This window comes from Podarcis tiliguerta, assembly GCF_965153285.1.
Source record: "Podarcis tiliguerta genome assembly, chromosome: 9".
Taxonomy (NCBI): Eukaryota; Metazoa; Chordata; class Lepidosauria; order Squamata; family Lacertidae; genus Podarcis; species Podarcis tiliguerta.
Window position 1 is genome coordinate 45,481,279 of NC_139542.1, and position 22,946 is coordinate 45,504,224.

Below are 22,946 nucleotides of genomic sequence, written 5' to 3' on the forward strand. Positions count from 1 at the left end.
TAAAGAGAAGAGCTGCCTGGCAACCCGCTCCGTCGGACCTGGAAATCCTATAAGCGCCGGCGGGGTGGAAGGGAAAGGTCTTTCTGCGCATGCGCGGTCTCTGAAGTTGTCCTCGACCCCGCTCTTCCAACTCTTAACAGTGCAACTCACAAGTAAGTTCTGTGTGAAGTTCAATGAGCCTACCCCCAGGAAAGTACAGTACTTGCAGGATTGCAGCCCAAGGGTCAGTGGAGGTCGATCCATTAGGGCGCTGCCCGCTCATCTCAATTTTTCTTCAGCCATTCAATAGCTAATCCCATCCATGTATATTTAGAAGACCACGATATAAGAGCTTTTGAATGGGAAAGGTTTTACTTCAACGTGAAAGTCAATGAGATCCAAGGGTGCCAAATTGAATAAAATATTGGGGGGGACAGGTAAGCCCCACCTCACATAATCAATTACATGATTCATGCATGCACCCCATTTAAATGCCCAGGGCTGGATTTAGGTTTGATGAGGCCTTAAGCAACTGAAGGTAATGGGGCCCTTTATATGTCCAGCTGTCCTTTGTCAACAACAAATTGTTGCTTTTTTGTGTTGAATATATGACTATATCATAATTTATGGACCTAATAGGTATCTAAAGCCATTTGCACATGTTACCATGCAACCAATCCAGGCAAAATGTAGGCACCCTATATATAGAAATGAGCAAACCAGTGATATTTTAGGGAGCAGGCTAGCAGGCGGGGCCCATTACTTACATCACAGGAGCCAACACAAGACAAAACACTGTTGCTGTATGTAGGTTTTATTTTATTTGTTTTTTATCTTATATTTTGGAAATGTACATCCCCTTTAATTTTTTTGGGGGGGCCCCAAGAGAGTGGGGCCCTAAGCCATAGCTTGTTTAGCTTATATGTAAATCTGGCACCGGCAATGCCCATCAACTTTGGGAGGGTTGGCCCCCTCAAATATTTTATTTATCAGCCCCTAGGAGTTGGCTCCTATGGTGGAATCTGTCTGCAAGGCATTGAAATTAAGTTCCTGGTCTGCAGTTGCGTTCATAGTAGGTTGCACCATGTCCATGAGATGGATAGTGAAGGCTCCACCAACCTTGAGTCAAAGACCCTTTATAGACATAAAAAGGGAGACCCAGCGTGGTGTAGTGGTTAAGAGCAGTGGACTCGTAATCTGGTGAACCGGGTTCGCGTCCCCGCTCCTCCACATGCAGCTGCTGGGTGATCTTGGGCTTGTCACAATTCTCTGAAGTCTCTCAGCCTCAGTCACCTCACAGAGTGTTTGTTGTGGGAGAGGAAGGGAAGGAGATTGTTAGCAGCTTTGATAACACAGAGCCTAGAGCTTGCTGATCAGAAGGTCGGCGGTTTGAATCCCCGTGATGGGGTGAGCTCCTGTTGCTCAGTCCCAGCTCCTGCCAACCTAGCAGTTCGAAAGCATGAAGTGCAAGTAGATAAATAGGTACCGCTCTGGCGGGAAGGTAAACGGCGTTTCCATGTGCTGCTCTGGTTCACCAGAAGCGGCTTAGTCATGCTGGCCACATGACCCGGAAGCTGTACGCCGGCTCCTTTGGCCAATAAAGTGAGATGAGCACCACAACCCCAGAGTCGTTCGTGACTGGACCTAACAGTCAGGGGTCCCTTTACCTTTAACTTTAGGGTAGTGATAAAGCGGGATATCAAACCAAACTCTTCTTCTTCAACTCTTGTTCTAAGGCAAAGTTTGCAGGGACCCCTGAGGTATTGTTGCACTCCACCATCAGCCCCAGCCAGCATAACCAATGTGACTTCTACTCCAGCAACATCTGCAGGGCCCCAGATTCCCAAACCTTGCTCTGAAGGCAAGGTGTACAAGCTGCAATCCACCGTCCCGCTAACGTCCGCAGGCTCAGCCAACACTGACTTGGGAAGCAAGCTGAACAGTTAAATCCAGCACAGAAGACAAAGGCGCGTTGGCTTTACAGAAGATCTTCCATCTATGCTGCCTAAAGCTGGGGTTGGGAAAATAACATTCTTCCTTCTGCATATTACATCTGATGCTGTATGCTCTGTTGTAAGGGTGGGCCGGGCAGAATTGCGTTTCATCTTACAACAGAATGTTGCTTTCATTTCCCATGGACACCCTCGGCAAAGCTAGCCTGGGTTAGAAGCTTCCGGCTCCAGCTGTTTTAAGGTACAGACAACAGAAAGAAAGAGAGATCTGGGAGGAACATCGCCCTCTTGTCTGACAACCACGTGTTTCTTCAGTGAGCGGATCCCGTGAAGTGAATGGGTCTTTGGTCTACACTTGCAAAATGTGGCCTAGGCGCGAGCCGGATCCCGTGGCCACACAACCGGATCTGGTTCTACCCGTCAAGGGTACGCCCTATTATAACAATTTCGCGTGGAGGAGAGGTGGGGCGCTGTTTGTGGCTTCTTATTGTCTTTATTGCCACTTTTATTACCACAAATAACTAGTTTATTCAGGACTTCCATCATTTTCTGGGACGCTGCAGCAGCATCCCCTCTTTGCTTCCTTCTATATAGTTCTCTCACATTTTTCTTCCACATTCTGTCTTTTTCACACGTTCCGATATAAAACTGCCGTGCTTTGGGAAAGTAAGTTCGCGATCCTCTACACCGTTACTTTTTTAAAATGTCCCACTTAAAGAAGGATCGGCCCACCCAGGAGTTTCATCTCAGTTTAAGCATATTTACTCGGGGGCGGGGGGGACGACAACTTTTGTGGGGGTTCAGTGAGGTAATTGCAAAGGAAGTGGGCTCATCAAGCTTAATGACTAGGGATTAATTCCTCATTGAACGGGCAGCGTCCTAATCATATTTACTCAGAAGTCCCACAGTGCGCAATGGACTTGCTCCCGGGAGAGTGTGCGACTAGTACTGCAGCCTGATTTAGGACTTACCTCGGAGTAAAATACTTAGAATGCAATCCAAATGAGTCATAGTCCCAGTAGACCCATAGAAATCGATGGATTTGCATGAAGCTACTCTTGAGTATGACTTGTACACTCCTGCACGCCGGCTTAATTGGACATAATTCAGAGGGACTTACATCCGGTGAGCAGGATATTCTTTTTCTGATTGCAGTCCTGAAAGGAAGTGTATTCTTCATTGCTAAATGCAGTTCTCCAGTGCTCTTTCTGTAGTTCTTGTGGGATATCTAAAATAAGGAAGTCAAAACCAACAACTTCTGATTGCTGGAAAGGCACGCACACACAGAGGAAGTTGGATCTCACAAGGTCTACTCTACAGGAAGTCCTCCAGGTGAGAGCCTTCCCCAATTGTGTCCAGTAAAGGGGCACAACCTATATAAGCTGCTCACAGCCCAGCGGCCTGCTCTCTCTGATCCCTGCTATCTGATCTCTTCTCTTTGATGCTTCATCAATGACTAGGGTAGGGACGTAGGACATGTGCTGAGCCGCAGCTCAGGCTCCAATTCTAATCTAAACTATAGTATATGTAACTACATTTTAAGTCTGCCTCAAGACAGCTACTGTGAAACTGAGTGAGTCTAACTTTACTTATAAGAAGACCGTTTTGAGGGATTATTGTTTTAGGGGAGAGGGGGAAATACCAGGAAATTCAGTCTGTAGCAAAGCATCCTGGATAAAAATGAAAAGGCTAAATCTATTTTATCAACGGTTTCCTTATTTTTGCTGACAAAGGGATGCTCTCTGCTGAACTCACAAATGTAAGGAAGGATGATATCTAAGAAATATATCCTCTCCTAGTTTCTATGCACATCCCCAAAGTTTTCGCTTCAGACACCGGATTCCTCCAAGTGCAAATTATTTGTGTCGTCTTTTGAGGAAAACTGCGCTCCTCGTCTAGTCTCCTCAAAGCATAAACGCAGAGGTGCCTGACGTCTTCATTTTGATCAGGGTATTAATTGCACCAGCCGTTTAAGAATAAGACTCGGAGCACAATCATGGCTGCTCAGAAGCAAGTTCTATTGAATTCAATGGGGCTTCCTAAATCCATGTGGTTGCTTGCAGCGCTTCTCTCTTGTGTTTAGGGTGCGATGCTAACTTTGAAAGACAAAATATTTTTAGTTCCTGAGAAACGATTGCCGTTTTAATCCCGCCTATTTAGGAGTACACTCGTTGACACCAATTAAGGTTTATTTACGAATTAATTTGTTTTAGGGTCTGGGTATAGTTATCACGTCTGCTTTCTTGCTTGATTTCAATACTTGGAAATAAGTGTTGCTATTTCTCTCCTCCCCCACCCCGTCAAAGCGCAAACGCCCCATGTTTTCCTTTCGGATGTGGTTGGACCAGAACCCGAAGCCTCAGCTCCGCATCTCCCTTGGCTTAACGAGGAATTGTGGCTTTCCTTTTGCAGACAGTGAATCTTGGCCGTGTCATTGGCTGCAGCAACGAAAGTCTCTCGTCTCTCAGGCCAATCAAAGCTCGGCCCCTGGCCAACCTTCGGCGTCTTCTCTTAATCCGGAGCACAAATAAACCCAAGATTCTCTCTCTGCCTCCTCTGGTGAATATATTATCAGTCGCCCCGCCTCGCTTTCCCGGTCCCACCATTTTAGGGCGACTCGAAAGATCCGCTTGCTGCACATTCTGGTTGAGGGATATTCTTACACGAGGGGGATCCCCACAGAGCAAGTTTCACAGGCTGCTTTCCTGGGGAAGGGGAAATAGATTTTGGATCTGGAGCCTGAGGAGCGAAAGAGGGCTTGATATGAGACAGAGTTCCGCCCAGGACCGGCTCTTAGATGTGTAAAGCAGGATTATCGCACTTTAAACATCTATAGCATCCTCGCAATAATCCCGGGTGGGAACTGTAGTTTTGAAGGGCCCTGAAAACTGTTAGGAGACTCCTCTTCCCCTCACAATTCTCAGAGTCAATTACTCTTCCTAGGGAGATATGGAAATTGTAGTTCTATATCAGGAACAGGGGCTCTCCTAGCAGATCTCAGCACCCCTAACAAACTACAGTTCCCAGGATACCCAGGCAGTATGCCATGACTACTTGAAGTGGCATGATACTGCTTTAGATGTATAGTGTGGATGGGGCAGAGCTGAGAACGGGTACCCTGGATGGAAAGAAATAATGTACAGTATATAAAGGTAAAGGTAAAGGTACCCCTGCCCATACGGGCCAGTTTTGCCAGACTCTAGGGTTGTGTGCTCATCTCACTCTATAGGCCGGGAGCCAGCGCTGTCCGCAGACACTTCCGGGTCACGTGGCCAGCGTGACAAGCTGCATCTGGCGAGCCAGCGCAGCACACGGAACACCGTTTACCTTCCCGCTGGTAAGCGGTCCCTATTTATCTACTTGCACCCGGGGGTGCTTTCGAACTGCTAGGTTGGCAGACGCTGGGACCGAAAGACGGGAGCGCACCCCGCCGCGGGGATTCGAACCGCCCACCATACGATCGGCAAGTCCTAGGCGCTGAGATTTTACCCACAGCGCCACCTGCGTCCCATGTACAGTATATAATAGAATGCATTTAGATTAAGTGCAGGAGGGGTGGGAGGTGCAGAGCTACATTTAGCCACAGGGGCCTGAGGTTACCAGTCCCTGGACTAGAATTTACAGGGAATATTGCAGCTTTTAGGCATATCTTTCGTCAGATACTTCTGGTGCAGAGTGGAAGAGTGGTACACAGCAAAACAAGAAAGTGGCTCATCTATGTTCAGCAGTGTTGTGCTATATAATTTATCAATAGGTCTGTCTACTATGAAATCAGTTTGTCCTCTCTAGCAGTTAGTATTTGTGCAAGACCATTTAAATTTAAGGGGGAAAGCATCCCATTCACTCTGGATTCATAGAACTTTAGAGTTAGAAGGTATCCTGAGGATCATCTATTTCAGCCCCCTGCAATGCAGGAATATTCAACCGTCCCATACAGGGACTGACTCTGCAACCTTGGCATTATCAGCACCATGCTCCACCAACTGAGCCACCCGGGGTGGGTAGATTACATCTATTGAAATGGGGGAAATTTGAAATGAAGGGGGTTTCAGATCACTGTAGGCTTCAGTTATGTTCCTCCTCTTACCTAGGCAGCTGATCAGCTTTCTTCAACAGAGGAGAAAGAAAAGGAAAAAGATGGGTGTAAAAGATGTACTCTGCCCATGCTTTCACCAAGTTGCTTGCAGCGTATGTATGTCTCTAGATTTGCATTGTGCAAATCTATTGAAATATTTCCATCTCACTCTCTAATGCAACATATTTGAAAATGAAGATATTTCACTGTGTAAACTGGAAGCCTTTATAACACACAAATGATCTCAGGATGTTTTTATTTCTAAGGGATTGTTTGTTTTAAACGAATACCAGCATACCCATCTCCCAATAGCAGGTTCTGGGGAGAAAATATGAACTCCTCTGTACCCTCCCCAACCCATACCTTTGTGATTTTTGTGCACAAGATCAGTAAGTGCAGGGAATGTCCAGCAGACAATGAGATATGGCAAAGTACTGTGCTGTAAATATCAAATTTTGTGCTACATTGTGAAACCTGGCCAGCCCTACCATTAGGTGATTTGAGGTAGCTGCTTTGGGCAAGCAGATTTTGGGTATCATGAAAGGGCAGCAAGTTGCTTGCTGCTTAATTTATTATCATTGCATTTTCCCCAATGTCAACAATGGGGAAGAGGCTGGGGGGGGGGGGCGCTTCTGCCTCAGATACCAAAATAATTTGATGGGACTTCAGTAGTATGCATCATATGCCAGCCCTGTTTTGAAACCTGGTGGACCCCTGAGGTGGCAGCCTAGCCAACCCAAGTCTTCCTCTGGTTCTGTCCATTGCAGATCCCTGGCATCTATGTCGATTCTGGAGCACAGTTCCAAGCTGAAAATGACCCAAATTTTGAGAAGAGCATTGCCACCATTGTATCCAACCAACTTCTCCATGGAGTAGAACCACTGAATGGAATGGACATAAATGAATCACGTCTATCACGTCTATTGTTACCTCCGAGGATGTGGACAGGCTGCTTGGACGAGTGAAGCCAACCACCTGTCTCCTGGATCCTTGCCCATCCTGGCTTATAAAAGCGAGCCGGGAAGGACTGGGCGATGGGCTTCATGGGGTGGTGAATGCTTCCCTCCGTGAGGGAGCCTTCCCAGACCCGCTGAAAGAGGCGGTTATTAAACCGCTTCTTAAAAAAACATATTTAGATGCGGCCACGATGGCCAATTATCGCCCAGTCTCAAATCTTCCATTCTTGGGCAAGGTGATTGAGCAAGTGGTTGCTGAACAACTCCAGGCACGCCTGGAAGAAGTGGACCATTTGGATCCCTTCCAGTCAGGATTCAGGCCTCATCATGGGACTGAAACTGCCTTGGTCACACTGGTTGATGATCTCCGGAGGGCTAGGGACAAAGCTGAGAGCTGTTTCCTAGTTCTGCTGGATCTCTCAGCGGCATTTGATACCATCGACCATAACATCCTTCTGGACCATCTTGAGGGGCTGGAAGCTGGGGGCACTGTCATACAGTGGTTCCGCTCCTTCCTTCTGGGCCGTGTTCAGAAAGTGGTGGTGGGGGATGAGTGTTCAGACCCCTGGGCTCTCACTTGTGGGGTGCCTCAGGGTTCTGTCCTCTCCCCCATGCTTTTCAACATTTACATGCAGCCACTGGGAGATATCATCAGGAGGTTTGGGATGGGTGTTCATCAGTATGCGGATGATACCCAGCTCTACCTCTCTTTTAAATCAGAACCAGTGAAGGCGGTGAAGGTCCTGTGTGAGTGTCTGGAGGCGGTTGGAGGATGGATGGCGGCTAACAGATTGAGGTTGAATCCTGACAAGACAGAAGTACTGTTTTGGGGGGACAGGAGGCGGGCAGGTGTGGAGGATTCCCTGGTCCTGAATGGGGTAACTGTGCCCCTGAAGGACCAGGTGCGCAGCCTGGGAGTCATTTTGGACTCACAGCTGTCCATGGAGGCACAGGTCAAATCTGTATCCAGGGCAGCTGTTTACCAGCTCCATCTGGTACGTAGGCTGAGACCCTATCTGCCTGCAGACTGTCTCGCCAGAGTGGTGCATGCTCTGGTTATCTCCTGCTTGGACTACTGCAATGCGCTCTACGTGGGGCTACCTTTGAAGGTGACCCGGAAACTACAGCTAATCCAGAATGCGGCAGCTAGACTGGTGACTGGGAGCGGCCGCCGAGACCATATAACACCGGTCTTGAAAGACCTACCTTGGCTCCCAGTACGTTTCCAAGCACAATTCATACTGTTGGTGCTGACCTTTAAAGCCCTAAACGGCCTCAGTCCAGTATATCTGAAGGAGCGTCTCCACCCCCATCGTTCTGCCCGGACACGGAGGTCCAGCTCCGAGGGCCTTCTGGCGGTTCCCTCACTGCGAGAGGCCAAGTTACAGGGAACCAGGCAGAGGGCCTTCTCGGTAGTGGCGCCCGCCCTGTGGAACGCCCTCCCATCAGATGTCAAAGCGATAAACAACTACCAGACATTCAGAAGACATCTGAAGGCAGCCCTGTTCAGGGAAGTTTTTAATATGTGACATTTTAGTGTATTTTTCATCTTTGTTGGAAGCCGCCCAGAGTGGCTGGGGAAACCCAGCCAGATGGGCGGGGTACAAATAATAAATTATTATTATTATTATTATTATTATTATTACTACTACTACTACTACTACTACTATCAATTTCAATGCGTCTAATTTGAGTCGAAGTAACTTTCGATACAGCCCGTTTTTGAGGGTTAAGAAGACAGACATTTCCAGGTCCTTGGAAATATTTTCCAGTGCTTCCATTATCTGGTCATCAGGTCCCCCCCCCCCCCCTTCCAAGAGATTTGCAGCAAAGCGAAATGAATCCAGCATGCAAAACCTCAAAAAGACAAAAAGGATTCAGAAAACGCGAGGTTTTCTTGGATGAAAAGACAGAATTAGGAGAGAAGAAAGAAAAGAGAGCAAAGAAAGGCTTCCTCTATAGCCCCTCGCATTCCAGCTGGTGGCCTGGAACTTCAGCTGGTGTTTGGAAAGCGGCTTGGTGATTACACCCAAGTCTTGAGCAGGATGGCTCCTCGCCGTCTGATCTGACGTCAGGGTGTCCATAGAGGCTCTCATTGCAAGGCGGGAGGGAGGGAGGGCGGGAGAGAGGAGAGTTCTAATCACTGCCAGATGTCCTTAATAGCAAATATCAAGACTTATATGGTGCCTAAGAATAAATTTGTAATCAGGGCTCCGCGCGAGCCCATCATCAAAGCAGTGGCATTGCTGAAGGAATAGGATGGAGGGAGAGAGACGCTCAGCTTGAACGGCTACCTTTGGGGGTGAAGGGCGGGGGTGGAGGAGAGAGAAGAGAGGACAGGCCCTCCAGAGAGTTCCCTGAAAGGAACAGGTCTCTAACCTCGCCCCGCCCCGTTCTCGAGGCTCTCCAGAATTTATGTGAATATGTAATTCAGATAACCATTTCGCTTTAATCTCCATTAAAGGGGGGGGGGGGAGGTTTAAACAGCTGAACCGTAATCGGCCAATTAGAAATGGAAAAGATTTGAAGGTGCTGGGTGGGGAGTGTACATATTTCATAGACTGGAAAGCAAAAAGAAGGGCGTGAGAGAATGATAAGCCTGAGTTATAACCGCAGAAGAGGTTACAACAGCGGCAGGAACGTGGCCATCCGTTTATTTTCCACTGTCAAGGGCAGCTCCATTCACAGGAAAGAGACACAGTCCAGTTAAAAAAGGTCCCAGTTTTCAAGTCCAAAAGCACTTCCACCGCCCATGGTAGGGCTGGACTGCAACTTTACTTGGAAGTCATTCGCTTTATTTCAACGGAATCTCCTTCCACGCATAACTGGGATCGCAATTTAATGTTGCAAATTTCCTGGACTTACTGCCAAGCGTCAAAGACAGGCGTAAAAATCAATGATACGCGCGTTTTAAACGGCTGCGGGGCTGGAAGGTGTAAGGAAATCCGAATAGTTTGACAGTGTAGGGTCTTGCAAACGCGATCCCCCTGTCCGCGCTCACTCAGAAGAGAAGTTCCATGGGGCTTACACATATAGGGATCCCCAAGTGACATGCGGATCGCAGCCAAAGGAGGCCAGAGAGACGCTCCGCGCGTCATTCTGACGCCAACTTTGACGGAGTGGCTCGCCATCGTTATCTGGCTCGGAGGAAAAACCGCTGTAAATTTCAGGAACCGGGCTGGGGTGGTAGAGTGAGCAATTCCACGGAACATGTGACAAATCCACAACACAGAGAAAGCTCACGGAAGAACTACCGACAAGGGCGATCGATCCCAGTGCTCGAAATACAGTCTATTAATTCCTAACACGTTTTCTTTCCAGTTCCTACTACTAACGCCATCTGCTGTTTTTGGAATAAGTACCGAAGAAAAAAGGAATGAATGAAAGGAACGAAAAGCCTTCTTTTTCAAGCCTGACCTCTTTACCTAATCATCTAACAAAAGTAAGATTATAGGAATCCTGGAATACATCCATACACCCCATTCCATAAAGTTTAATCTTTAAGACTGGGGAATTTTCATGGATTATCAACTCAGTCCGATAGACGTCTTCTAAGCAGCAATCGCTTTGAGTTCAGTAGGGTTTACGCCCAAGTAATTGAACTGAACACAAGGGTTGTTTACAACAGCATTGAAATTCCTTTAACAGATGTATGTCCGCGAGTGTCTGATGCTGATGGGGGCGGGGGTTGTTCTCATGAACTATGATTAGGGGAACTTCAGCTAGTAATCGATGGGTGCGTTGCGTAGATTAGGCTGCAGTCCTCTCGTCCGGGGTTAGGAACCTGCAGATCTCCATTTGTGGTTGAACTCCAACTCCCATCAACCTCAGCCAGCGTGGGTGATGGTCAGGTATGATGAGCCAAATTAATGGTGGGTCACATGTTTCCTACCTCTCGGCTGTAGGACTTCAGCCAAGTCCTCGCAGCTCGTCTGTTACAATTGAAGGTACCCTATAGTTCATAGGTCCCTCATCACCGCCAAACATGCACAGGCGCAAGTCTGTTAAAGAGGTTTCAGTGCTGGTGTAAACAGTCCCTGATTAAATGCAGACAAGATATTTTTCAACCGAGGGAAATACTGATTTCAGAGAATTTGCTCTGTAATTAAATATATTCCAAGCCATCACTTGCACTGCGGAGCTTCAATGTGAGTTTGGTAATGGTAGGCCCTGTTCAGACCAGTGGAGACTGATTTCCATGCAAATGTAAATCAGTAGTAAAATAACAAGTGTCTACTAAACTAGTACTACTAAAACAAGCTATTCTGAAATATGTGGACAGGAGGAAACTATCTGTAGTAAACATGCAAGCAAATCAACATTATCTTGCATTCCTAGGGTATTTGAAGCGCCCTCTTGAGCACAAAATATATATTTGGAAGCATATATTCCAAATATTTGGAAGCATTTCAAATTTGAAACGAATGGTACCTCTTCCAAGCAGATGTATTTGGAACAGCAGTTGTAAGAAGAAATATGTGGAAAGGATAGTGGTATCCCAAATTGGACATGCTCGCTTTTAAGTTACTTTTGGAAATCTAAGATGTGGGTTGTACATTGAATGAAATCCAGGTACTTTATTCCAGCTGTGAAAGCAGAAGGCCGTGGAGAGGGAATATATTGTGTGGATTGAAATAGCAAACGGGCCACACATTTATATCTACATATTAAATCTAAGACCGGGCAAGCTGAATGGGAGAGACACATAGCACAATTCTAATATGTGTTGATTTGGAAGGATGACCCACTCTGCTGAATAGGGTTTCCTCTCTGGTAAAAAAATATATATGTATCTTGTGAACCGCCCTGAGATCTTCTGATGAAGGGCGGCATAAAAAATTAATAAAGAATAAAGTAAATAAATGAATGGGCCTGTATTATTTCGGACTTTCGCCAGATCGTGGACAATAACCCCGGAGCGCCAGGACCTGCATCTTGTCCACAAAGTAGCTCAAAGGTTAATGTTAAAGTAAGATATATTTAAATAACTTTGCATGTTGATGGAGAGAGAGACGAAAAGATGGCCACAAACAAAAACAACAACAAAGCATACTGGTTGGTAGGCCTTCGATGGCAGATTCTGAAATCCGATTCACGCAGCTGAATCAGGGCCTTTTTCTAGTGTGCAGCTTTTAAACAGAATCTAAAGGGATACGAAGTCAGCACGTGAATACTGTGGATAGTTATTCTTTTCACTTCTTCAGGCTGTGCTGCACTGCGGCTTAAGCTTCCCCGCAGGAAAATGAAAAGCAAATAGCGCATTCTCGGCGGCTCCCAACAAGGGCCGACCTCCTAAAACTTTGCATTTCCCACCTATTTCATTGCAATCCACTTCCAAACAAGCAAACCTTCAGATTCCCAACCTACAGTTTACCCCTACACAAATAAACGATTTTCGCGGGCTCTTAAAATAAATCACCGCAGCACGGCTGAAGCTGTAGAGAGAGCAACACCCCATACTGAAGACATTATAGATAAGTGAAGTCCCATTGAAATCAAAGGGAGCTAATTCCAAGCAAATGTGTTTAGGATCGGAGCGCCTCCCTGCAATCTGGAAGCCAGCGTAGCTCGCGTAGCTCCAGTTGCCTATTTAAAACAAGTGACGGTAAGGAACAGAGTTCACATATGTGAGGTGCTCACCCGACTGAAGTCAGAGGGGCTTCATTCTCTCAATGAACGCTTTTTAGGGCCGCCTTGTTAAAGAAGTCAAAGAGTAGATTCCACGGCCCCAATCCTGCGCGCGTTAACTCTGCAGGCCCCACTGAGGCCCGCGAGGCTGGAGCTCAAGAAAGCGTGCAGAGTACTGCAGACTTAAAACCATTCCAAATAACCCTTTCAAAACAAAACAGGGAAACTAAGTAAAGATAATTCACATTAATAAGGAAGAAGTTCTATATGCCTTCCAAACACGATTCTTTTGCTTATGCTAGTAAGGGAAAGGAGAGGCAAAATGCTAGTTTTGAAGGCCATGATGGAGAATTAAACACACTTGTGAGCTATACTATATCTGACAATCATTAAACACCATGGCATATGCTACTATCACTTTTTTTTTTTTTTAAAAAGTATATTCCATTCTCGCAAAACTGTTGCCCACAAGCAGAATACATTTGCATGGAAGCGAGTCCCTAGGGAGTTAATGCCGCACGCCAATGCTAGTGGATGGGGTGCAACCCAGGTTCGGACGTTTTTACCCCCCAAGTAAGTGATCATAGGACTAGACAGGCTTACAGGGCGATCCGCAGCCGATAAAAACCAACCAGGGATTTCAAGTAGAACGTGGACTGTTTCCTGATCCCATTTCACTGGGCCAGAAAACCAAATCTATTTCGAGGCAATTTGCTTCCCGAAAAATGTATTCGGGATCATGAGGCTAATGACCGCAGCCTGGCGTGGCATCTCATCCTGGGAAGATTTGCTGGGAAGCAAAAGTCCCACGGATCAGAGCAGAATTATCTGCCGAAAGTCGCCCTGGCCACAACCCCGCAGATTTCTGCGTCAACATGCAGGGGGATGGCTCTGCGAGGGTGATCTGACGGAGGCTACCAACCCGATCCTATACATGTTTACTCTCAAGTGAACAAACGCGCCTAGCAGAAAGGGGAGTGGGGTCTCACTGAGGATTAAAGAAACTTCAGTGAAACTCCCGCCTTGCATCCAGGCGCTTCGTTCTCTCTGCGACGCGCGTTTCCAAACCAGCTGCAGAAGATTCTCTCCTTGGCTGTGGCTCATTCATTAATTTCCCCTCTCGGATTACCTACCAAATAGTTGCTGCGGCCTCTTAAGCTATTATTGCCAGCCAGGAGGCGACGCGAGAGAATAGGATCCTGATCTTTTTCTCAGGCCTCTCTATCTCTTCCCTCCCTGTAGCGCTGGTTGCGCAGCAGTTATCATCCCAGGGAAGGGAGTGGGGGGTGGACAAGGCGACGGAGAAGTTCAGGCCTGACCTTAGCGAGAACTTTACAGATAGAGAGGGAGAGAGAGACGTTGCCAGGCTCGTCCCCAGTTCCCAGCGAGTCGCTGCCCGAAAGGACCACGTCCCAAGAAGCGAGAGAGGGCCTTATCAGGCTCGCAGCTCCCGCGCAGCGATCTGGGGCCAGGGCTCCTGACATCCCAATCGACCATCAATTTACCTTCCACCGCCCCGCTTCCCCATTTAGCTTTTAACGTCAAAAGCTACATTTTTGTCGGCTCCGGCCTGTCTAGGGCTCTTGCGATTTAGCTCCAGGAATGATTGCTCCTGAGAAAATAGCAACAGCCCCATTACCGAGCAATTAAAAAGGATCTCTCCCCCCACCCTTTCTCTCTCCCCCTCTTCCCCTCTTAACCCTCGCCCGCCCACCCGCCATCACCTTTCAGTGGGTCCGATGGCCCCACTCGTTTAGACAAAGAGGAGGAGGAGGAGGAGGACTGGGAGCCAAAAGTCCTATTGATCATCTGGTGGAAAGGGGGAAAAATGCCGGTCAGTCAGCCGGCCACTACCTGGTCTGTTTCTATGGTTGAGATTCTCCACGCACACTTAGAAATACCTCTTCACGGAAGTCAGAGGACTTCTTGGTTTTTTGAGGGGGGGGGGGCTTTGATGTCTGAGAAGGGTACACAAATTTAAGGCCTGGCCCGGCAGACACAGTTATTCTCGTGCTGGACTCTCATTTCTAGCACCAGGGGTCGAAAATGGTGCAACCGAGCTAATATCTATGATTACTTGGAAGTCAGCGCCGCGGATTTCAGTTTCTCAAGTAAGCGTGGGTAGGATTGCAGTCTCAAAGTTCTTGACTTTGGGTGGGATCCTGACGATTCTGTAGCATCTTTCGATTCTGGGGGGGGGGGGAGCTTTAAAGCAATGCATAAACATGTTCACTGGATGATCGACTCTTTCGACAATACTACGGGCCTTATTCCCCAGGAAGAGTGGCATTGGTGACCGTGTGAGCTCGTGCGTACACGTGTGAGAGGGAAAGCCTAGATCGCTCAAGTATGCTCTCTACTGCTCTACTGTTTTCCTTTTCTGCTGCTGCTTGGGAAGGAAGGGTTGATAAGTTTGAATGAGGAATCATTTATTCATTAAATTGGGGGGGGGGTCCTAAAAAAAGAGGAAGTAGTGAAGAATCTCTGCAGCCTCGGCACATAGACCCGCTTCTTCTAAAATCCTAGTTCAAAGCACTGAGTGGGTGTAACAATGCAAACCTAACATAGAAAGACTTGCCAGTCGATATTCTGGGCCAGAAATCTACAAACACGCGAGGACGGGCGGCGTCTGGGAGTGGGGAAGCTTCCGCGATCCTTGAACCAGTTGTTTCTCTTTTCTATCCAAAACTTTGGATAGCGTTGAGCAAGATCTAGGAGAAATCGTACTGGGTTGGAAAGGAGAGATTGGATCCAGCTACAAAAGCAGCTGGAGTTAACTTTTTTGAAAAGAAAAGTGTGAGGTGGGGTTCGGTGGGGAGAGAGAATGTTCCTTCCCAGGCAAGTGTCTGTAAACACAGCTCTTCCCAGCCTCAGCTACCTGACCCCGGGACTGGAAGAGGGCACACCACGTTGGCCTCGTTGTTGTAACCTCGCAACCTTCCTGTTGTCAAGGCGGCCTGGCCAGCGGTGTAAAAGGCCCCTGCTTATCTTTTTATGGGCAGCTGGAATTCTACCTTCTCTCATCGTCAGAGCACAGCCAGGGCGAGCCATTTAAAAAAAAGGGAAAAAAAGGGGGGGGGGGTTCAAAAAACAACAGCCACGCACATCAGAGACATCTGGGGCAGAGCCAGCCAGCCTGCGCGGATGTCTTGTTCCATTCACGCCGGGAGCCCGGGGGCTACAGATCTATAAAAGTGAGCTCGGGAGAAAGAATGAAAAATCCTCTCGCTTAACCTTGAAAGCCCGATTAAGACCCAAGCAAGCTTCCTCAGGGGACAAGCTTAAACCCCACGCAAAACGACGGACGCCATTCGGTTCCTAAGTCCTCAACCTCAACTCCGTTAGCGCCGCTTATGTTTTCAGGCCGGTCAAGAAAAGGCTGAAAAGAAAAGTCAGGACTGAGCAGCAGTATTGGGAAATTTTGGGCAATGCTGTTGCAAAGAGGGAGCGAGGTCCTTTAAAAAGGGACGAGAATGGCGGGGCTTTCCTACTTCGCGACACCAGTGTTTCTTCGGGTTGTTTAGAAGGCAGCGTCGCCTTATCGAGGCGGTTTCTAGCCCTGGTCAGTTTCAAGAAGCTCCAAGGCTGTTCGCCCGGCCTGGTGGCGTTTCCATCCCAAGAGAGGTTTCGGTAGCACAAGCCCATTTTATTCTCTTCCTCGCTCCCCTAAGAACATTACAGAGCCCAATTCGGAAGCCCTTGCCAGAGTAGGATTACACTTACACACACACACACACACACACACATACACACTTTAAATAAATGGACTCGCTGCAGTCAATTGAAAGGAAAAGTGCAACCCAGGAGAGTTTTGAGGAACCACAAAGTTAATATCCAGGTCACCGTATCTCACTGTAAATCTCGCATTTCTCCCCTTTCCGAAATCCCTAGCCTTGCTCCCTGTTTCATACTTGACATAAAGCTCCAAGTTACATAATCACTTACACGGTATACCGAGGTTTCCTAAACCATCTTTGGCCTGGCCCCAGCCGAAGCACGAGGGCGCTTCCGCAGCACAAAACCTCTCCCTACCTACTACGCCCTGCCGGTTGCCACCTCTGAACGCAACGCCGAGAAAAACAGCTCGCTCCGATAAGCACGAAATAAATATCCAGATTAGCTCCCGTCCGCAGTATCCTCCCCCATTCGCAAGCAAGCACCTTTAGAAATCACTAAATTATTACAGCTGCAGTAAAACTAAACAACCTCTCTCACACACTCCTCAGAGAAAACAAAGCAAAATTTGTTTCTGACTTGATCTAGAGCTCTACTACGGCCCATATAAAGTACTATAAAAATATCAACCTGAGAAATAGTATTTGGCCCAGTGTAAATGCTTCCCTGCCCCCTGAGCACGGATGGAATTTACTTCCGCGGAAACGTGGTCAGGATCGCAGCCAAAGTCTCGGGAAAATATATATATATCTCCCGCCTTTGATTTTCTCTTTTACCCTTTCACAGGGGTCAAAACAAAAGGCATAAGCTTGCTACCCCATTCCTATGCCGCGCGTTTACTCGGAAGTAAGTGTCACCGCTTCCAACGAGGCTTCCGCAGGCAACACCAGCCCACAGGATCTCACCTTGATATGTCATCCTGGCCATTTACTTCCAAACGTTAGCTAAGGTTTGGAAGTAAATGTCCAGGATGACAATAGCAAAACTCAGGGAAGAAAGGGGTTAAAAAACATTTCAATGCATCGAACATTTTCGTTTTAGAAAACACACACACAGTGGTTTATTGAATACGTACAGCGTTTACACCTTTGCGTTATTAAATTCAGCTCCACGGACGATTCGTTTTTACTTTTATTTTAATTTTTAACGTTCGGTTCGCTTCCTTAAGGACCGAAGTGCACTTGGACAAAAGAGCTGTCGCAAAATCTCTCCCAGCTCTTCGAGCGACCACAATGGGGAAAAGGACCAACCTGGGAAGCCCCGGACTCGGCCCAAGACGCAGAAATTGTGGGCTCCTGCTTTGAGATCGCCATCAACACGTTGACCCAACGGGGCAAGTATTAAACACATACACTTCACATGACACCCTAATGCCTGCGAGATTTCTTTCTTTCTTTTTGTCCCGTGTGTTCTATACAAATAAAGCAAAAATAACATTCAATGAAGGGGAGAGAGGAGGAAGGAGGGGAAAAAAAAACACAAAAAACTATGGAGACGCCATTATCCCCCTTACCACGCCGGAGTTTTCTTCTTCATATATTCAAATATGGAATGCTTTTCTTCCAAGATCCGCGGTTTTTTGGGTTTTTTTTTTTAAAGGCGAGACTAGGGGAGGGAAATTGCACATAAATAAACCAGACGATTCCAAAACAACAACAACAACAAGTCCTCAGCTCGGCAGCGGCTCTCTCGAAGGCGCAGAGAGTCCCCCGGCAAGACGAGGCTTCTTCGGGCGCTCCTTCCCTGCAGTCCTGCGAGCGCCTCATTGCTTGAGCTCCAGAGCCCACACGTGCTGCGGCCAGCCCGTCCTGCCTTTCGTCTTCTTGTCGTTGCTGCTCACTGTACTTTTCAGGATCTCGTTCTGTTCCGGGAGAGGAGACGGAGAAGAGAAACAAAGAGATTATCTCCCTGCGTTTTATCTGGGTTAACCTCCTCCCGCCCGCACCTCTTTGGCAGGAGGGAGGCGTAAAAGAAGCCTCGGTCTGTTTGCTTGAGAGGCCTCGGAGCAAACGGAGCAAGCTTTCTCGCAAAACGTGGAGGGATCAGATCCACACACTTAACACAACCCAGCTAGGGCTGCGGAGTTGGTGCAATGGAGTACGCTTCCCTGAGCCTTCTGAGCAGCCGCTGTGTGTATAGGATCGCCTGAGGAGCCGGATGCAGCGCAAAAGCGCAACCCTTGGGAAGGAAAGCGGCTCCCACGGCGACCCAACACGCGTCTACTCAGTTAAAGGCCTGGGAGTTCTGTGGGGTTTACACCCAAGCGAAGCTTGCACAGAATTGTAGCCTCATCTATAATATAGTATTTGTTGTGGCCTGCTTATTTTTCCGGCTTAACGGTTTTCTGAATCGGCTCGCTCTCCAAACGCGAGCGAACAGACTGTTAAGTGCTTCTCCAAATATAGGACGAACTTTATTTTAACTATAAAAGACTTTCATATTTGCAGGCGTTGGACACACACTTTAAAGCAAAGCAAAGCAAAGCAAAAAAAAAAAAAAAAGTCCTTCGGCTCACTGAACAGCCCAATAGTGTATAAGCTACCCAGAATCTCAGGTTGCTGGACAAATGGCCTGTGAGGTTGTGGAATATGTGTCTAAGTAAACACTGAACTTACAAAATAAATCAGCCCCCACAAACGACTTTGCATCTACTCATTCATCATTCCCCCCCCCCCCACATCTCAATACTGTCTACACAACAACTCTCTCTCTCTCTCCAACTGAATGGAAAACGAATAGATTTTAAATTCCCCTATACACACACGTGTTGCATATGTTTACTGGTTATAAATGGCCAAGTCACAAGGAGGGATAAGACCCAGGGGTTCGTTTTGGAGACGACAGTCACCAGAGCCTGCTTGTAGCCTTCCTGTATTTCCAATAAAGTCCCTTCCAAGGCAATGAATGCCCTCACCCCGGTATCCCAAGTTAAGGAATTAATGTATGAGATGTGCTGTATAGCCTGCCCCCCCCCCCCATGTTAACTTAGACCCTGAGCAGACCTGGAAGCACCGACCGCTGGTTTTCTTGTGAAATAGACATGCTTAGGATCTGAGAGTACTGATCTGCTGAGTATTGTATATGGGCAATATCCGAGTCCCAAAATACTTGGAAATAGCTTCCTACCACCACCCTTTTGGGGATCGTCTCTTTCGAATATTGTGCACTCAAACCTTTTTTTTTTTTTTAAAAAAAAAATCCAGTTCAGAGTGCTATTTGGATATCCCACCTATTTCAATGGAAGGTGTTTCCTAGCGCTTTAAGATAACACAGCAAATGTATGGAGTCTACTTTGGATTTTTATTTTATTTTATCTAAAAATGCATCCCAAGTGCTTTTGTTCAGGATTGTTTGTAACCTTAACCATTCTAATCCGGGTTGAGATTCAATTTCCAGCTCTTGGTCCCTTAGCAACTGCTGGTTGTTTTGTTTTGTTTTTTTTTTTTTAAAAAAACCATCCTTCCCGATTATATTTAAAGAAAAACAGAAAACTTGTGATTGTAACCGGTTTCCCCTTCCCGCTCGCGATTAACTAGGCGTATTCTATAGGTTAAATTCTTGGAGGAAAGGAAGAGGGCATGATATTTTGAATTATTGGTGGAAGGCGGAGCTCGCCCCGCAATACATTTGCCTGATAAGTTCAAAGTAAATAGAACCTTCCTGACTTACTGTGTGATCAACGCGTAGCTCAGGAACTCCAGTTAAAGGGTTCAGTATTACTATGTGACCTGCAGATTACAGCCTTATGAGGAAGTGGGTTCCAAACACACACAACCCTCCGCTGGACTGCAGCCTGCAACAGCACATCTGAAACCCCACTGATCTTTTTTAGTGTGTGTGTGTGTGTGTGTGTGTGTGTGTGTGTGTGTCCTACTCCTTCCCCAAAAGGATCTGTCTTTGTCGACGTTTCTTTAAACCGCAGGCTCTCTCAGGAGATTTGCTGGCTGGGGCCTCAATCCACAACTCATCAGTTCCAATCCACAACTCACTAATTTAAAGACAATCCCGTTTGCTTTAAGGGAGTGTCCCTTGAAATCAGCGACTTGTCGATTAGGAGAGCGAGCCGGTTAGAGTTTAGCTCAGAAAGCGGAGCCGGGACATTTCCACTCGGATCCGCAACTGAGGGCGAAAGCGAAAGGCTAGCATTGAAACCGACTAGAAATTTGTCCCTACCATCAAGGGAGTCTGTTGTGACATTTTGGTTACTCTAAGAAAGGCATTGCCCTAACGTGGATTTTGGAATTTGTTTCCAAATGGATACGTTTGAAAATGGTCCCTTCGGTTTTCACGGCGACTTTACTTTCGAAGGGAGTCTGCGTTTAGGGTCAAGCGTTTAGGGATGGCCTCTGAAACAGCTTCAGTCCAAAGCCTACCAGTTTAACCGGTTTGCGGAGCTTTTGCCTATGCTGCAGAAATTAAAATCACTCAAGAGGCTGGTTCAGGTGAAACGAATGGCGTTTACGGGCATCTCCCACCCCCAATAAAGGCCGGGGTCCTTAAATTTAGAGCGTCAGAACAATGTTTCAGCGAAGTCAGTGGGAAACACCCCATTCCGTATGTTTTGAAGGGCCAAGAAAGATTACTTTGGGATAACGAAGAACAATCTCTCTAAACCAGTTTGTGTCTCCCCCTCGTCCCGCGATGTTGCTGAACTACAAAGCCTTGGCCCTGCTGGCTGAGGCTGCCGGGAGCTGTAGCCCCCCAAGGCCTCTCAAGTCGGAGAAGGAAAGTGATGGAGTGGCTCCCGCTTGCGCGTTCCCTTCCTGGAATCTTCCACGGATTTACGGATTCACAGCCTTTCTATCAAATAGAGAACGTGTGTGCAAGAGGGAGCCTGCAAACGAGTCGGGTCCTATCTACTGTGATCCCATCTGGAAGAGGATAGGGAAGTATTTCACGTGTCCAACACGTTGGTTTCCCACAGCCCAGAGAGCAACCTTCGCAGGCTGCGATCTTCCGTGGGTATGAATGGACTTGGAGCTCAAGCCAACGCTTTAGCAGAGGCTGCCCTCAGAATATTTCCTTGGAAATTAAATCCCATGGAAAGCAAGGACACGGGACGCTCCTTTCCCCCACCATAAGGTGGAGGCAAACCTTCCACAAGTTAACGGGATTTCCCCCAAAGCAACTAACTGCGTTCTTAGGTACACCCTACTGGTTTCAGAGGAGCGTTGCTCCCCTTCGAGAAGCTTAGATCTCCCTTTCCATTCCATTCTCTCGGGACGTAGCCTTGATCCTAGACGTGTTTGCACTTCACTGGGCTATGCTTTTCAGGGGCTCCACGAAGTCCGCTTTGGACACACTTTCCCTAAAGTACAGGGGCGGGAAACCTGTGGTCCTCCACGGCTTGATGGGCTACACCTCTTATTCCCAACACCCCTGACCATTGGCCACGGGGCTGAGGAAAACTGCATTCCGACAGTCGCTGGAATAGGAGGAGGAGGCCGCCTCCCTCTTCTTGACTGCTAAGGAAGCAGACTTCGAGAGCAGCTACCTCTGGGGGGAAAGAAGGCCCTGCTCCCAACTCAGGAGAAGAGCGTCCTTCTTCGGACTGGGCTTGGGAGTGTGTGTGGTTGTGCTCCAGCGCTCCCTCCCCACCCCTTCCCTCCCTCCCTCCCTCCGGGGCCGTACTGACCAGCTCCTTCTTCCTCTTGTCCTCCTTGACGTCGGTCTTCTTGATCTCGGCCTTGAAGGCCTCGGCCTCACCGTTGGCGTCGTCCTTCGCCAGGAGGTCCATGAGGTAGGCGATGTAGCTGGTGGCCAGGCGCAGCGTCTTGATCTTGGACAGCTTGGTGTCGGCGGGCACGTTGGGGATGCACTCGCGCAGCTCGGCGAAGGCGCTGTTGATGCTCTGAGTCCTGCGCCTCTCCTTGCGGTTGGCCGTGCCGCGCCGCTTGACCGGCCGCGGGCCGCCCCCTAAACCCGGCGGCCCGCCGCCGCTGCCCGGGGGGGCCACGCCGCCCACGTAGTGCGCGGGGGGCTCCAGGCCCGGCGCGCCGTTGGCGTACTCGGGGCTGTAGGAGAGCGCCATGCCGTAGTCGGGAGGAGACATCTCCGAAGGGTGGCTGCTGATCAGCCAGCCGTGGAAGTAGGGGTTCTCCTCGTGGCCGCAGCGGCTGGCGGCGGCGGCTGCGGCGGCGGCTGCAGCGGCGGCGGCGAAGGGGTAGCCCTCATGGTGGACCACGGGGTGGTGCGGGAAGCCCCCTACCAGACTCATCGCCGGGGCCCCGGGAGCCCCGCGCCCCCGATCCGGTCCCTGGATCTGCGCTGCCGAGAAGAGCGTCTTAACAGAGGCTGGTGGCCATCGGAGGAGAGCTGCAGAGCCCCCCGAGCCCCCTGGAGGCAGCAGGATCAGGGCCTCCCTCGGCACTCATGCGGCCCGGGAGGTTGGGGCTGAAGGGGCGAAGGAAGACAAGAAAGGGGAGCAGGGTCCCCCCTGAAAAGAGGGACCCCTCCCGTCTCCAAGAGGTGAGGTGGGTTTCCCTCGCTGTCTTTTTTCCTGTGGCGTCTTCTTAGAGGGATTTTAAAGGTATATATGAACACAACTTGGGGGGGGGGGGATGTTTACTTACACCTGCATTTTCCTCCGACAGCCTCCCCTTGGCTGGAATGTCCCCCCCAGCTTGCCCAGTGGGTCCAGTTCCTTCTCCTCCCTGGACGGGAAGCGACTCCTGCGGTTAA

The 22,946-nt window shown here is 48.5% G+C and overlaps 1 protein-coding gene and 1 long non-coding RNA gene across 3 annotated transcripts; both read right to left on the bottom strand.

The window, feature by feature from the left end:
* Positions 1–927: 927 nt before the first annotated feature.
* On the bottom strand, positions 928–14,216 carry LOC310685455. The gene is made up of 4 exons (XR_014515284.1): positions 13,724–14,216; positions 12,016–12,105; positions 3,052–3,159; positions 928–1,272 (listed from the first exon to the last, which is right to left on the bottom strand). It is a non-coding gene; the product is annotated as an uncharacterized lncRNA (long non-coding RNA).
* Positions 14,217–17,294: 3,078 nt separating this feature from the next.
* HAND2 (heart and neural crest derivatives expressed 2) lies at positions 17,295–22,482 on the bottom strand (the record flags this gene model as incomplete). Of its 2 annotated transcripts, XR_014515329.1 has the most annotated exons (3): positions 17,295–17,676; positions 17,779–18,126; positions 21,901–22,482. XR_014515329.1 is itself a non-coding variant. In XM_083457752.1 (2 exons), 2 exons carry the CDS (start codon positions 22,480–22,482, stop codon positions 18,028–18,030), a joined length of 681 nt encoding a protein of 226 aa, XP_083313878.1. In that variant the 3' UTR covers positions 17,295–18,027. The 2 variants fall into 2 exon arrangements, 1 of the variants encoding a protein (XP_083313878.1); XM_083457752.1 differs by having other exon boundaries at positions 17,295–18,126.
* Between the last annotated feature and the right edge of the window lie 464 nt (positions 22,483–22,946).